The sequence below is a fragment of the Leptosomus discolor genome, chromosome 1, assembly GCF_034619465.1.
Source record: "Leptosomus discolor isolate bLepDis1 chromosome 1, bLepDis1.hap2, whole genome shotgun sequence".
In the NCBI taxonomy this organism is placed as follows: domain Eukaryota; kingdom Metazoa; phylum Chordata; class Aves; order Leptosomiformes; family Leptosomidae; genus Leptosomus; species Leptosomus discolor.
In genome coordinates, this window is record NC_141391.1 from 139,290,140 (window position 1) to 139,306,249 (window position 16,110).

Below are 16,110 nucleotides of genomic sequence, written 5' to 3' on the forward strand. Positions count from 1 at the left end.
ACTCAGGGCACTCACGTGAACAGTCAGCACCAGTGGCCTCATCTTGCTCCCCTCTCTGGCTGAGCAGGATGGACAACCACTAGTGGGAAAATATCTATGTGTATACATAGATATATATACACACACACACACATACGTACAAGGTGGATCCCTCCAGCAGCTGGGCTCAGGCACCCAATTCACCCAATAGCTGCCCCAGGATCCCAGTCTCCAGCAGCTGCTGGGGCCTGGACATACAAGACCCCAAGGCATGGCCCTACTGCAGTTGGCAGTACAGGCCATCACACACACACGGAGAGAGCTGGCCAGGACTTTCCAGGTCCCATAGCTGACCTCCCCATGCTCTCGTCCCTCAAGACTAACAGGTCCCCTCACAGCTAGAGCTGGTCCCTAGAGATCCACTTGCCCCCAGCTCCCAGGCCACCTCACCTGGGCATCAGCTGGCCCATCACACGCTTGCTTGCATATCTGCACTCACTCCATCGCTGGCTACCCCTTTATTTTCCCACAATTGTTCCTCCCCTAAATTTCTCATAATAATTTCTCGTGTGATCCCAAACTGCTTTTCCCCTGCATCCCATCCCTTTTCCACCCTGCTCCTTTTCCTCCCCTCCTGACAGGTACCTGGGAGGAGTGCCCCTGCCCAGCAAGCCCCACACCCCAACCCACTCCAGCAAGAGACTTGCGCAATGTCATGGTTATGATTCACAGTTAAGGAACTGTCAGCCCCAGCCCAGTCCCTGTGCGTGGGGTGACACCAGTCTGAATTGATTGCAGTTATTGAGTGTGTGGGGGGTGGGCACATCAGGCAAGAAGAGAGCTCCCACCTCCTACCAGATGAGCTTTTATCACATAACCTAACAGTTTCCACACAACAAAAAACTCAAATTGATTTTTAAATCCTCAGGCAAAGGCCGTTAGCTGATATTAAGCAGACAGTACAGAACTAGGAGAAGGTTGTGTAAGAAATCAGGGAGGGACAAGAAAGCAAATGTCCCAGCATGTTCTGCAAAACGCTATTTCAAACACTCTAGGGAAACCAGAACAATAATAATAGTTGATTGCGTGGGAGAGCATAACTATGGGGCTGACAATGAGAGAAACTGAACTAGCCAGATGCCTGAAAAGAAGGGAAGTCGCTTTGGCAGCTTCATGCCCAGGGTGTTTCCGCATACTTCAGCCATCCCCAGAGGGACAGAACTGCTGATGTGGTCACTTCAGGCAACCCATTTGCCTGCTTTCTGTGTTTCTCCATTTTGAGTTTCTGAGACTGTGGTATGCTTCCAGTTAGACTGAAAGGAAAAGAAATGGCATTTGTGATGTGCTGTATCTTCCTGCCACGTCCAGCTGTCAGGCAGTAGCGTCTTCTGCTGACAAGTTCTCTGTGCTACAGAGTGCAGGTCTTCCTGGTTTGACAGAGAAAATCTATTTCTCAGTTTTACTGCCCTAAACTGTGTCCTTGGTTATCAACACAGGCCATTCTTTCAACCTTTGTTCTGCTATTTCTTCTGGTGCTTACACACATCCATTTCCTTTCATGCTTTGCTCATACCAATTGATATTTCAGTTTCAATTCTCTGAAAGCTGACTCAGCTTACTATGAAGTCAGGTGAACACAAGAGCCAGGACAAACATGGAGATATTACAACTGAAAGTAGAGGACAGCAGAGAGAAAGATGTACAAGGATTACACTTCTAGCAGCAGCAAGAGGTTACATCAACCCAGCCACTTTTTGAGTGGTTTCTAACTTTAGGCAAATGGCTTAATATCTAAGGCCAGAATTGCTCACTGCTCTGTGAAAATAATAGCGATTTGGGACTCTTCGATACAGTGATCCCTTCTGCTTCACCCAGCTGAGTTGTTTCGCATAAACTGGTTCTGTTTGAAGTTGATAAGGAAGTCAAGTATTGGGGGCATTTTTATTTGCAAAACGTTATACCAACAAACAGAATAAATCCAGTAACATTTCTTTTTTTGCTTTCACTTTTTTTGCTTTTTGATCCAAAACCCTCTTAAGTGTATTTCGGTGTAGACTAGAACAACATGCTTGCCAAGATTGTATTTGCAGCTTCCTTCTGCTTGCAGTGCTTCACTTTCCTGCTCCATACTGTTAATACTGTTCCAACAAAGTGTCCAGTAAAGCTCCTCTGCCCACATAGTTTAGATTTCGGAGTGGATTAATGCTTGTTCAAATGCATATTTTCACTGGAACTGGCTGCAAAACAGAAGACATAAAATGACTAAAAGTTTTGCCTGATTCATTATTATTATCTACTGTTTAGAGTTAGCAATACATTGCTGACTCACTGTTTGAATAATTTTCTATCTTATCAGTCAGTCTTGAAACTACATGGAGTATGGATCTGAGTTTTATTCTCCTCAACAACCTGTTGACAAACTGAGAATGCACGTATGCATGCCTAAAACATAAACCAGCCCAGAACTATCAATTTAGTTTTCTGCATCTAGAACTGATGCAGCAAACTTCTCCGTCTACCGCTCTACTGCTTTTTTAAAATTACTTCATTTGTTCAAGTATCATAGCAAGAGGATAAATATGGGGAAATGTGCCAAATGAAAAGATCCTTCCTTTCAACAAAGAAAGAGCAAAACCACAGACTGTATACCCTTGGTCCCATTCCTTGAGGTGGTTCTCCTTCTATGACCTGAACAGTGATTGTGACTGTGACTGCGTAGTTTCACATGCCTTTCAAATCAGGCATTAGCATCAGGCAACACGGGCTGGCATTCACTCTTTTTGAGGTTAAGTCCTCAGTCCAGAGGGAGCAGTTGATACTTACTGCTCCTTCAACTTGCATTGCTGGAGAGTTTGAGTATGAAAGCTCATCTCAAATGGATCTAATACTCAGCCCTCTCCCCACCTTTCCAGTTCAGTATTTGCCGTCCCACAGATCCTCCCAAGCCCTACTTGAGCATTAACTGGAACCAGTCACTTCTTGGCTTCACATCCACCGCTGCAACCAGTGTTCAGCAGCTGACTGCCAATATGGATGAAAGAAAAGTAACAGCATTGCCACATAAATGCTAAAATTATTTGGGTATGATAAGTTTTTCCTGCTACATTATAGGCTTGATGCTCTGTACATTTGTGTTGCTGTTGACCTGCAAAAGAACTCCGCAGTCAAAGTTGATTGTGAAGCAGGTATGTTTATTACAGCTCTGCAGCGCTGGGTGCAGCAAGGGTCAGGTGCCCTAATGATGCTTGCACCTCGAGCTGCGGTAATTGTGTCCCATTTAAAGTAACAAAACTTACATATTCACAAGATTGCTTCATTGCCTAGTACATATTCATCACTCTGTCCCGCTTCAGATGCAAATTAGATCTCCTCCCCTTGCGCGGGCGCAGTCTTCCCCTTCGGGGGTATCTTGGTGGTCTTGGGGAGGAAGTAAGAGTTCCTCGATAGTCTTCATCGTGATTATCCTTCTGAACCCATCCTCCAGAGCATGCACAGTTCAGGGACAGCTGGGCAGTGTCTCCCCCGCAACCACAGCTCAAGGCCAGTTGGGCAACATCCTCCTCCGTGGTCATGGTTTGTGCACAAAGACAATTCCTCCTTCATCCTTATCTTACCTCAAACAATGAAGCAGTCCTTCAAGTGATAAAGACCCTACTTAAGCCCTGCCAAGGGCAGGGAGTTACACTCTTGATTCTCCTGATTAGGCAATACCAAAGACAAGGCTAACTAGCTAATATTGAAGAGACTAAAGCACATCACACATTTCAAAAAGGATATTTTCAGGTATCTTCTACTTTCCCATCTCAGTGTTAGGGAGAGATAGCAGAAGTGAGCAGGGAGGTGAGGAAATCTTTCAGCGGACACCAGTGCTCCGCTCTATCCCCACACACTGGGAGGGACTAGCTGGGGTCCACACTATATACATAGCGACCAACAGCAATACTATATACAGAACGTCATCCAGGTGGCAGCTCATCCCCGAATCCAAACATCAGAAACAGCAAAGAACCCGTCATTTAAAAAAAAAAAAAAAAAAAAAAAAAAAAAAAAAAGGAAGAACACCCCCACCGCCTTTAATCACTTCTCCCATTATTTATCCCCTCGGTTTTCAGCCGAGGGGGCCTCCGGGCTCCCCTCGCGTCGCTGGGCGCCGGCGGCCGCGCCTGGCGGCGGTTTCCCGCTGTTCGCTTCCCGCCTCACCCCTCAGGGCTCCCTCGGCGCAGGCCCCGCCCCGCGCCTTCGGTTTCGATTCCTCCCGAGCCCGGCCGGGTGGTGGCCCTGAAGTCCCGCCCCGCCTCGTTCAGTCCAGTGCGGCTTGAGGCGAAGGGGGAACGATGAGCGACCCGTCGGTGTGCTGCTTCCTCACCAAGACCCTCTGCGCCCATGGCGGGTTGCTGGGGCTGCCGGAGCTCCGGCAGCACATCGGACTCTCGGCGCAGCAGCTGGAGGAGACGCTGTTGGCGGCGGGACCTCGGCGGTTCCTGGTGCTGCGCGACGGCGGCGACGCCCGGGTCCTGGCCTTGTCGGCTGTGCGCATCTGCGTCCGCAAGGAGTGTAGGGGCTGCGAGGGGCTGCACCTCTGCAAGCTCCACCTCATGGGCAGGTGCAACCTGGGGCCCAGGTGAGCGCCGATGGGGGGGGGCGGCGGGGCGCGGGCAGCTGTTGGCGCCGGCCGCCCTCGTGGAGAAGAGGGGGCCGGTACACACACACACATACACACACCCCCCCCCGACCCCGACCCTCCCGGCCTTCTCCCGGGAGTCGGCCGCCGTCGGGACCGGCTCGGCGGCAGCCCGCGGCCGCTTCCGTCCCTCGGCGGTGACGGTGGCCGTGGCTGTGGCCGGCCCGCTCCGCCGGGAGTGCCGCTCCTGCCGCGGCCCCCTATACCCCGGCACCCTGCGGGGGAGAGGCCTAGTCCCCGTCCCGTCCCCGTCGTCCCCATCCCCCCCGTCGGGTAGAGCCTTGTTGCTGGGAAGGACTCGTTTGCTGTTCTTACTCTTCCGGTAAAAGCCCGAAGTGACTGCGGTAGGTTGCGGTTTTTTAAAGCCTGTTTTTCTCTGTGTCCTGGGATAGACTTGATTTTCACAAGAAGCTGGAAGGGGACACAGCCTGGAGAGCTGACCCGAACTAGCTAAGGGAGTATTCGGTGCTGTATGATACCAGTATACAAACTGGGGGGGATGGCGGCTCAGGAACAGGCTGGGGATTGGGTTCCAGGTGGTGAGTGATCGCATTGAGCATCACTCGCTTCATATATTTTTTTAATTAGTATTATTGTTATTATTTTTTTCTTCTCTCCTTGTGTTGTGCTATTGAGCTGTCCTTGTCTCAACCCACCTTTTTCTTCCAATTGTCCTGGCACCGAGCGAGTGGCCACATGATGCTTGAGTCCGGCTGGGCCGGAACCACACGACACTGTGTCAGCATGACGATTTTTTTTGTTAAAGTGGCTTGCCTGGCACAGCTGTCCCTCAGCCCCCTGGCATCTGGATGAAATAGTTTACAAATATTTCTTGAGTAAAAAAAAGGCAAAATACCATCTGGTTTTAATCTAGAAAGTTATGAAAGTTTAATTTTGCTGTAAGTCACTGCTCTGCTTACAGCCGTTTCTGTGAGAAGCAGTGTTTAATTTCCCATGTACATCAGTCCCATTTTCTGGATGTGCGGAGAACTCGCAGGAAGTTCTGGCAGCATCTCTAGGCACAGACTGGCCAAAGGTGGTACCTAGTTTGAAAAAATGATAAAAGAAACCGAATGCAGAAGTGAAAACCACAAGCTTTTCAGTGACCGTCAATGGCAGCAGTGAGCTCTGATGGAAGCATTTGCAGTTTTAAGACCCCGAGTCCCTGGTCTTGTGCTGTTCGAGTGTCAGTAATGTGCTGACACCCCACCAGATTCTTCCTCATCTGCCCCCGCAAAATAGCTCACTTGCACTCAGGTCTGAAAAGCATAGAGGGGAAAAGCCATGTCTGTCTCAGAGTGGTACTAGCGAAGTATTAGGGTGCTGAGATTTTTCTCACTGTTTCTTGTTTTGCTGACGGTACAACAAGCTTCCGTGTGATTTGCTGTTAGACATACCTTCAAGTGCATATAGGCACTTGGGCTGGTTGACTCCATGGGAACTAAAATGTGAAATGAGGTGAGATTCCCTTTGTAATGATAAACCATTCTCTCAATAGCACTAAGTATTTAAAATCACCTTTGTATGTGTTAAGTAAGTATTTAAGAGTATGCCATTTGTGGGAGGGAAGTTGATTAAAATGAGGGGGCAGAAATACTGCTAGGTGGACCGGGTGAATCAAGACAGAGAGTATTTTTTAACTGATAAGGTAGAATCTTGTCTTGGTTCCAGATTTTTTAACTGATAAGGTAGAATCTTGTCTTGGTTCCAGATCTTGAATCTCTTTTGTTTTAGAATCTCTGGAAAGAAAATTGTGCAAGTTACTGGGGTCTTCCTATTTAGTGGAATCAGAATTTTTAGTCCAGTTAAACTGGTTTTTAATGTTTCACTTCTTTTTTTTTTTTCTAAATATGTTACTAAACTCAGCTGATTAGTTATCATGGTATTTGTGGACTGTTTCAACCTTTGACTTAGAAATCTGTACTCAAGTGGTGTAGATCACCATATGGCTGTTGGTGGAATCTGAAGTTAACTGTGGAGGAATACTCTCTAGCTCACCTACCTTCATAGCCATTGATCAAGTGCCCACAGAGTCTAATATCCTTAGAAGATCGTTTCTCAGGATGAAAGATGGCACGCTTCTGCCCGTCAGACATTGCGTTATTGTTTACTTGATTCCAAAGCCCTGTGTCCAACAGGTAGCAGGGGTCAGGGTGAAATGTCTATACAAGGGTCTGTACAGAATAATTGGATCAGACACAGCATGAGGTAAAAAAGCTTTCATGAGGAGGTTTTCAGGAGTTAACTAGAGGCTAAAAGGATGAAGGGAGCAGAAACTTGAGTCTGGTAGATTAACAAGTACCTTTATTGGCTGAGTAGGTCTAGTCTTAAGGCTGTGTGGAATAATTTCTAAAGGTGACTTGGGAATTAAGCTTATATTAAAGATACAGTATTGTTCACACATGAAGGAAAGATAAAGAACAGAGTGCAGTGGATATGCAAGGAATCCATCCCACAGAAGTTCCCTAGGCCACCTTGGGTGTTGGCAACATCAGGGGAGCTTGATGTGCTGACTCTTAAGAGAAACTGCATGGAGGTGAAGACACCATGGCCAGGCTCTGAGGTACCACTGCTGGGATGGGAACTTGATGGTACCATGGAACTGATAAGATGCATATTTGCTAATCTGGACCAACAGTCTGTAATTTTTTGACATAATACCGTCCTTTGGGTGAACTTTGCTCGTTATAGTCTCATTGCGATACCAAAACACACCTCCATCCCAAAAGTTACCCGCCTTCAAGGTGCAACCACCCCTCACTGAGCTTGCACCCTGAATTTCTTTAGTCTGCACCTTTAAAAGGGAAGTGAAAGAATTTTATACTAGTCATAACAAAGGTGTGTATGACTGGAGTCACTCAAGCTCCACCTGAAAAGTAAAAAATAGTTTAAAATAGCTTAATAGAGGAGGATGTTAGGGAAGATACCATCAATGGCAAGTCACAGACCATCTTAGACTTCTGGGATCAGCTGACGGGCTGAGCCTCTCTTCCCCCCCCCCCCCCCCCCCCCCATAGATATGCCTTTGAGTAAGACTTGAATGCTCAGTTACACCGAGTGCTCCCTGGGAAACTCAGAAATTTCTATAGAGTTGCTTTTATCACTTAGTGTATTTTATAGCCAGGCTGTGTTATTCTTATCTAAACTTGCACGTGCTTTGCAGGCAGTGAATTTATCACTGGCCATCCAAAGAACTTGTGTATCTGTTGCTGCTCCATTATTAATTATTATTAATCCAGCTGTGTGAGCTCTTTTGGACATGACCACTACTCCTGGCCATACTAGTTTTGTCGAGCACTGCTAGACTGATATTGGATGCGACCAGACTCCTAGAGCCTCCCTTTCCTCCTCCCTGATGTGAGTTGTACTGATTTCATGAAAGAATTGGGCATCACTTAGAATCTAAGCCCAACCACGCCCAGCCCCTCTGATACATGAGGACAAGCTGGAATGCAAGGGGGTTTATTTTCTCCCAAATTCCTTTGCCCTTTAACACAACAGGCTGTATCAAATCATGCTTTTGAAGAGCAAGCCATAAGGAAGCTGTATTTTACTGCATTGAATTAATGCAGAGGTTGACTGTGTTTCTCCTTTTATTATTGATTTGCAATATCTTTTCAAATAGATGCAAAAAAAATTGCAATCTCTCTCTCTTTCTAATTCATACTCACTTCAGACATTTCTCTTGGGTTAGTAAGTGGCACCAGCATCTTTGTTATTGTTGTTTAATTGCTTCTTTATCCAAAACTCGGAAGTTAATGAACCTTCTTGGGTTTTGGGGGGTTTTTTGGTTGTGGGTTTTTTTTACTTCCCAGCTGGCAAAGATAACGAGTTTTGTTGTTTTCAGCTTAATTATCTCTTTGTTTTGGTGCTCTCAGATTCTTGTATCTTTCTTTACATGCCATCTCTGAGACAACAACCTTTTACATTCACAAAATCAAGTCTGTTGCAGCTTCCACTGCTGTTGATGTGTTTCTCTAAAATTAGCTTTCCCTCCAGCTGTTTGGGTCGTGTGGCTTGACTTGCCTTTTACTGGAGGGGAAGAAGGTGTGGGGTAGACAGAATTGGTTTCAAATCTGTGCTGCTAGCTTTCTTAAAAGTGGTCTGGCCACATCGATGTTTAAAATGGGGATAATAATGCTACTGTATTTCACAGAGTTATGCCGTTTGTTCCATTCTCTAGGTAATTACAGAGACCATCTAAATGTTGACATAGAGACTTTTGCCAAGCTACTTCTCTCTCCGTGGCTTTTTCCAAGTTGCATGTTGTGTGAGCTGACACTGGCAGGACACAGGAACAACCACAAAACCATGGATGAAATGCAAAGAGTAAATTTATTCTCGTTACTTTGTTGTCCGAGGGATCCTCGGAGCAGCACCGGGGCAGAGGCACACAAGCAGGGACACAGGCACCACACAGCTCGGTCCTTGCCGGACAATCACAGAACCTGCTGTTGGTGCCTGTGTTTCAGGGATTCGTGCAGGCATAGCTGTCCCCTGGGCTTTGATCTTTCCCACAAATCTCAAGCACATTCAATAGGGTGCCTCTAAGTCTATCACAGGCCTATGTTAACTGAACACAGATGCTCTACTTGTCAAACACACAAGGATAGACAACAATTAGAATTATATGACAAGGGGCAGCGGGTGCAAGCTGGAGCATAGGAGGTTCCACATTAACATAAGGAAAAACTTTTTTAACTGGGGGCGTGACAGAGCACTGGAACAGGCTGCCCAGAGAGGTTGTGGAGTCTCCTCTGGAGATGTTCAAAACCTGCCTGGACATGTTCCTGTGTGACCTGCGCTAGGTGGTCCTGCTTTGGCAGGGGGGTTGGACTAGATGGTCTTTCGAGGTCCCTTCCAACCCCTGACATTCTGTGATTTTTCTACACCCCAGCTGCAAGTCACTTGAGCGTGTTTACAATCTTCCTTACCACTCTTCCATTATTTTCCCCCACACATTATCTGAAATTCTTCTTTACATCAACTTGACTGAAGAAGTAAACATTGATATTTGTGTGTTTTCTTGCAGATTTTGTAAGTACTCACACGACATCATCAGCGCTGAGAACAAAAAAGTTCTGAAGACCCATGAGTTGTCTAGCCTCGATGAGAACGATCTGCGAGTGCTGCTTCTCCAGAATGACCCTTTCCTCCTCCCTGATGTGAGTTGTACCGATTTCATAAAAGAAGCTTTTGTTAAGTAGCAATGGGAGAGGGCAGGATAGAATGTGGGGTTCTGATCTTGATTTCAAGCTGTTAAGATATGTAACAGTAATATTAAGATTAGTCTGAGTAATGTATGAATGGGAATGGCTGTGTGAAACCTCCAGAAGAAGCAATGCAGAGCCAGGGTTATGAAAGTGCTGTGTACTTACAACCAAAACAACCCCAGCAGCAATAAGAGTGTGTTGCTTATGTGAATACCAGAAGGCTTGTACCTGGATAAGGCCATGTCATCTATGACTTGTCAGCAGAAGACCTTCTGTCTGACAGCAGGAAGTGGACAGCAAGGCTACAGCAAACAAAAAAAGTCAGCAACTTCACTAGAGATTTACAGATGGTGAGGTAAGCAAGATGGAGGTGAAAGATCACAATAATTGTGCATGCCTGCAAGATAAAAGGCCTGACCTAAACCCAGTTTGTTGGCTCTTCTCCAAGAGACGGTGGAGACTAGGAAGCAAGGGCCCCTTTCCTTTTTCAGCCTATGTAGGTGTCAAGGTTTAACCCCAGCTGCCAGCCAGCTAAGCATGATGCACATGATGCAGCCGCTCGCTCACTCCTCCTCCCCCACCCCTGGTGGGTTGGGGAGGAGAATCAAAAAAAAAAAAAAAAAAAGTAGAGCTGGTCGGTGGAGAAAAGAACAGTTTAATAACTGAAATAAAATATAATAATTGTAATAGAAAGGAAGATAACAAAGAGAGAAATAAACCCCGAGAAAGACAAGGGATGCACAGTGCAGTTGCTCATCACCTGCTGACTGATCCCAAGCCAGCCCCGAGCAGCGATCCACCCATCCCGGCCAACTCCCCTCGGTTTGCATACGGAGCATGACGTCCTGTGGTGTGGAATATCCCTTCGGCTGCTTCGGGTCGCCTGTCCTGGCCGTGCTCCCTCCCAGCTTCTTGTGCAGCTCCTCGCTGGCAGAGCATGGGAAACTGAAAAGTCCTGGGCTTAGGATAAGCACTACTTAGCAACAACTAAAACATCAGCGTGTTATCAACAGTATTCTCGCGCTAAATTCAAAACACAGCACTGTACAGGCCACTAGAAAGAAAGTTAACTCTGTCTCAGCTGAAACCAGGACAGCAGGCCTGCACATTTTGGTGCTTGGTGATACAGGAGAGTAAGCAAAATCTATGAGAAAATGACCAAATGACTGCAGTTCTATGTAAAATCTACCCCTTCCAAAGTGCACTGAGTATTTGTACACTAATTTTCTATGAAGCAATTTTTGTCTGGTTTGTATGCCAGTCATTGATTTTGTTAAATTTGGCTGAACAATCCATTCTGGTTCTGCATGTGTGTATAAGGGCAATGCTATCTTCAAGGTCTAGCTGTTTCAAAGCCAAGAAAATCCTGTTTTGGTTACAGATGTTCTTGGTTAAGAAGTTACCAGAGTACTGACTGTTACCCTTGTCTTTTGGAGGTTATAGCCTCCGCAGATCTGTTGGCATAACAGTTCTATTGTTTTCTTTTCCCCTGCTGTGACAGTGCTGGGCTTTGACAAAGTAGTTTGGGTTATTTTTTTGGTAGTGTTTTAAAATATGTTGTGCTGGCAGATTCAAGGAGCATGGTGGTGGATAGGAGCAAGGAGGATTAATAATATCTTTGTCCCACTCAGCTGCATCTAAAACTTAAGTGTTTCTTGTTTAATTACTCCCAGTAATGAGCAGGTAATAGCAACCATCATTGATTGGTATTACTCTTAAAGTCTTATCTATAGATCTGTTCAGCCCTCACTGCTGGCCGGCATCATTAATTACCTCTAACTGAGCACCTTAACTCCTGTTATGAAGTAAAATAGCAGAAACAACAGAACATGGTAATTGATGTAAGCCATTTATAAACCTGAGAGCTGGGGAGAGGGGTGTGAAAGCAGACTTGGCTGTTTCTTGCTTAGAGATGCTGACTGGCTCTGTGTGTGCTGACAAATGGCATGTATAAAGCTCTCGAGCAAGAGGAGGCTTTGGTCTTCCATAACTTGAACTGGGGTGCAGGGTAAGAAAAACACAACAGACCACCAAAATCAGGGGTTTTTATACTTTCCCACACCTTCTTTCTGGCTCCTTTTTTTTGGGGGGGTGGTGTGGTGGTGGGGTTTTGTTTGTTTCTTGGCAAATGCAAGGGGCAGTTTGCTTTCTGAGGCAGCACTTCGGTTTGGTAGTTTATCCTGATGCTCCCATGTAAAAATTTTGTCTTGCATACTAACATCATCTTTTAATGCATCTTCCTTTAGATGCTCCACAAAACCACTCTCAACCAGATTCAGTGTCTTTAAATCTCTGGGAGTTTCGCTTGGTAATTTAAGTGGCCGGTATCTCCGGAAGTGATGTTTTGTGTAACAGATGCTCCATACAAAATGTTTGTATTTTCAATCCTCTTTCAGCTTTTACCCAATCCTGTACCTCAGTTGCTCTTTTTACTACACTCTTGAGCAGGAAGATGCAAGCACAAAAGCAATTCCTGTGCTCTGGCCCCCAAAACCAGTGTCTGACATAAGTCTTGTGCTTTTTTTTTTTTTTTTTTTTTTGTAGTTCTTCAACCGCCTTCTGGCTGCATGACGGACTGTGCTCTCTGCTTCTGGTTTTGATTAGCAGTATTCTTGGAGGAGAAAGGTTCTAGAAAGGAGAGCATATTGAAGTTAAGGGGGAAAGATTGGGTTGGGGAAAGACCTATTAAGGAAGCAAGGAAGCAGTGGTTTAAAGTTTTTCTAGAAACATCTAGAGAACTATTTTACTCCTTTGAACCAAGAGACTACTGTGTAAATTTATATCACAGCCCTTAGTTTGTGCTTGGTTGTCTGTCTCTGGTGGATGTTGGACTGTTTGTTTCCAGCTCAGTAACTTGAACAGTTATCCCCACTTGGAGGGGTGGAAAAACAACTTGCGTGTTTAAAGCCTTAACTTATTTTTCTTGTTAGATAGGCACTTGGATGAGGCATGTACATTTTAGATGAGGTTAACACTCTGAGTGGTATCAGGTCCCAAAATAGAGCAACATTCTTCAACTGAGGGAGACCATCCCTTGGCAGTGGTGTAAGACTCGAGTTCTTTAGTGACAGAAGTTGCAAAGCATCTCTGACAAGAGAGTGACAAGTTTGTCACTATCTAGCACTTGCCTATGTTCTTGATACATAGATCTTAGAGTGCTCTGGAGATGATGAGCCTTTCTGCATTCTCCTCGAACAAAGCTTGGAAAATGAAGGAGAGAAAAATGGATGACTTACCCAAAATTCTGGAGTAGGTGAATAATTGCTTTGCGTTGTCACGTGCTGGTACTTCTGGATCTCACTAAGAAAGGCACATGATGCTTAAGATAAATAGCTGGTTATTGCTAAAAGTTATGATGTGAAGAATTCTTATGTGTCCCTCTGATGTTGTGGGAACCACAACAACACAGCATCAAACAGACCATGACTTGTGCAGAATTCCCATCCATGGTGATGTTTGGCACCCTTGCTGTTCTTCACAGCTTTATAGTATTTTTCTGAAAAATAAAACAAAAACAAACAAAAAAACCACCCCAAAGCTATTGGTTTTCTATCCATATAAAACTGAATGTTCTAGATGGTACACTGAGGTTCACCGAAAGCGTGATGCTTTTATGCATCTCTGTAGGAACAAGCTCTTACAAACTGTACAGGTTGTATTGTTAAAGACAGTCCATGCTAATGGCACGGTATTTGCTCTCGTTATGTGCCTGTCACTAATGACACACACTAACGTGTGCACCTCTGCAACCAAGGCCTACAGATAAACTGCTTAAATTTGCTAGAAGTTGCTATTTCCTCATTATAATGTCTTCCAGAGTGGCCCACTCTGTTAGCTGAAAATAGGTCAAAAATTCATTTTCCAAAATTTATTTTCCCAGTACAAGAAAGTGAGGAAACTACTGGAAGAGGAGTTCAGCAAAGAGCCACTAAGATGATGAAGAGTCTGGAGCATCTCACATGAGGACAGGCTGAGAGCTGGGTCTGTTTAGCCTGGAGAACTGAAGGCTTAGGGGGATCTCATCAATATTTACAGACGCCTGAAGGGGAGGGTGGAAAGAGGACAGAACCAGGCTCTCTTCAGTGGTGCACACCACCAGAGGCGATGGGCATAAACCGAAACACAGGAGGTTCCCTCTGAACATCAGCAAATGCTTTTTACTGTGAGGGTGACTGAGCACTGGCATAGGTTGCCCAAAGAAGTTGTGGAGTCTCCCCACTTTGAGATACTCAAAAGCCACCTGGACGTGGTCCTGAGCAACCAGCTGTAGGTGGCCCTGCAGGGGAATCTCTGCTCCTGGAGTACCTCCTGGAGGCACCTAGAGTACCTCTTCCTTCTTCTCACCTTGGTGTCTTCAAGGCTTTTTCCCACTTTCCCCACTGCCCCCCTCACTACTGTGCAGCGTTTTGCCCTTTCCTAAATACTGTTTCCCAGAGGTGCCACCAGCTTGGCTGATGGTCTCGATTGTGTCCTGCAGTGGGTCTGTTGGAGCCAGCTGTGTCCGGCATGGGGCAGCCCCTGGCTTCTCACAGAGACCATCCCTGCTGCCAGTGCCTGTCATAGGCACCCAACAGATTGTAACAGCACTGATAGCATTTTGTGATGCAGCTAAGCTTAAATATATAAATAGCCATAATTGCAAGGGGGTAGGTGGAAAGCTGTGATATAGCTGCACAAACAGGGTGCAGGAAAACATGTAGAAATAAAATGCGCAAGATATCTGGTAAAGTAAAACCCTGCAGAGCAGGCAGGTAGGGTATGTGGCGGAAGTAGAATAATCCAGTGGAACAAGCAAAACCAGAACCAGTCCAGATCCCCAAAATAAGATGTCAAAAGCATCCTTTGGGGTGTTAGGGGTAGAAGAGCATAAAGCATCCACAGTGACAGAGGGAAGAAAGTTGACACCCCCCTTTGATTTCTGCTTCTTTCAGGGGCCTAAGAACCATCAAGGGTAGTAGCCATCAGTGCTCAATTAAATTTCATCAGTTCAATGGCTTTGTTTGCTCCCACCTAATTGAGAGTAAGTTTGTGAAAGTTAGTTGTTCTGTACATGTGTCTCGTTAAGAATAAGGATGTGACATTTGCCTGTCAGAGCCCTCTCAGGGACTTTCACTGAAACAGTTTTGCAAAGTTGCAAATATTTATATATATAATTATCTAATTTATTAGAGCGATGGATGTAAGAGGTGCGGAATTGCCATTGACAAATGCACTCACTGCAATAGCGCTAATGTACTATAATAATGCTGGCCAAGTTTTCCCGGGTATTCTTCGCCAGGGCTAAGGTGCAATTCTTACCAAGAAGACATCCCTATCTTGGGTAGAGGAAGAGGAGCACAGCCCGTCGACCGTCCCTTCTAGATCTTCACTCCCTTTCTCCCAATTTTTACCCCTTATTCTCCTCTTTTTATTCTCTAGTTCTCTGTTTCCCTTCCCACAGGTTATGTATAGCATGTTTTAGGCGGTGAGTTGAGTGACATAGTCATGTATGTATAGAATTAGGCAGAGGTGTTAACTGTAATATTAATTTCCTAGATAATTAAGCAAAAGTTTCACTCCAGGGCAGCGTGGCGTTCAGAGTTTTGTGCTGAAACAGTTTTTCTGCACTCTTAGCCAAAACAAAGCCATCTTGCCTCTGCAAGGCTCCCGCTTTCAGCTGTTAACTCCCCTCGCAAGGTTTCTAGTAGGGAGAAGCAGATACCAGCACTCCTATCCTTCTGCTGTTTTTTGCCAGGTGAACAAGTTGCTCAGCTCTTGTCCTTGCTCTTTCCAGGCATAATGACCTTACAAGCCTAGTGTTTCTCCACAATATGATACTGATGGACAGCGATGAGGAACTTGCCTTTGGTGACGGGTAGCATTAATGAGTATGAATCCAGTGAAGAGTTAGTTTGCAGTTGAAACTGGCCTGATTTTTCAGTCTTCTAAACACTGCCATCCCAGCAACCTTAATTTGCTAGTTGATATATAAATCTATATATATTCAGTTGCAACACAGCATAAAAACTGTCTCCGTTGCTTGAAATGGGGGTTGGGAGGGAATCTGTGACAGTTCAGGTGTGATGTTCTGGCTGTCTGCCAGAGAGCTCTGTGTCCCCCTCAGAGCAGCTTTCTTGTTGTGCCCTGCTCCTCTGTGCTGCAGGAGCAGAAATGTTGCTGTGGTGCTTTGTGGGCAATATGAAGGAGTTTTCCATGTGTGATTTGTTCCCTGGGTCTAATTCACTGCATATCTCTGTT

General features: G+C 45.6%; 1 protein-coding gene across 3 annotated transcripts in view; it reads left to right on the forward strand.

Annotated features, from left to right (window-relative positions):
• Window positions 1–4,313: 4,313 nt before the first annotated feature.
• The window catches only part of LOC104349704 (protein mono-ADP-ribosyltransferase PARP12), a 32,305-nt gene continuing 20,508 nt past the window's right edge, over window positions 4,314–16,110 (forward strand). For all 3 annotated transcript variants that reach the window (XM_086478949.1, XM_086478959.1, XM_086478967.1), the window contains exons 1-2: window positions 4,314–4,600; window positions 9,693–9,825. In XM_086478949.1, coding sequence (XP_086335075.1) covers window positions 4,314–4,600; window positions 9,693–9,825 — 420 coding nt within the window. The remainder of the gene's footprint in view (window positions 4,601–9,692; window positions 9,826–16,110) is intronic.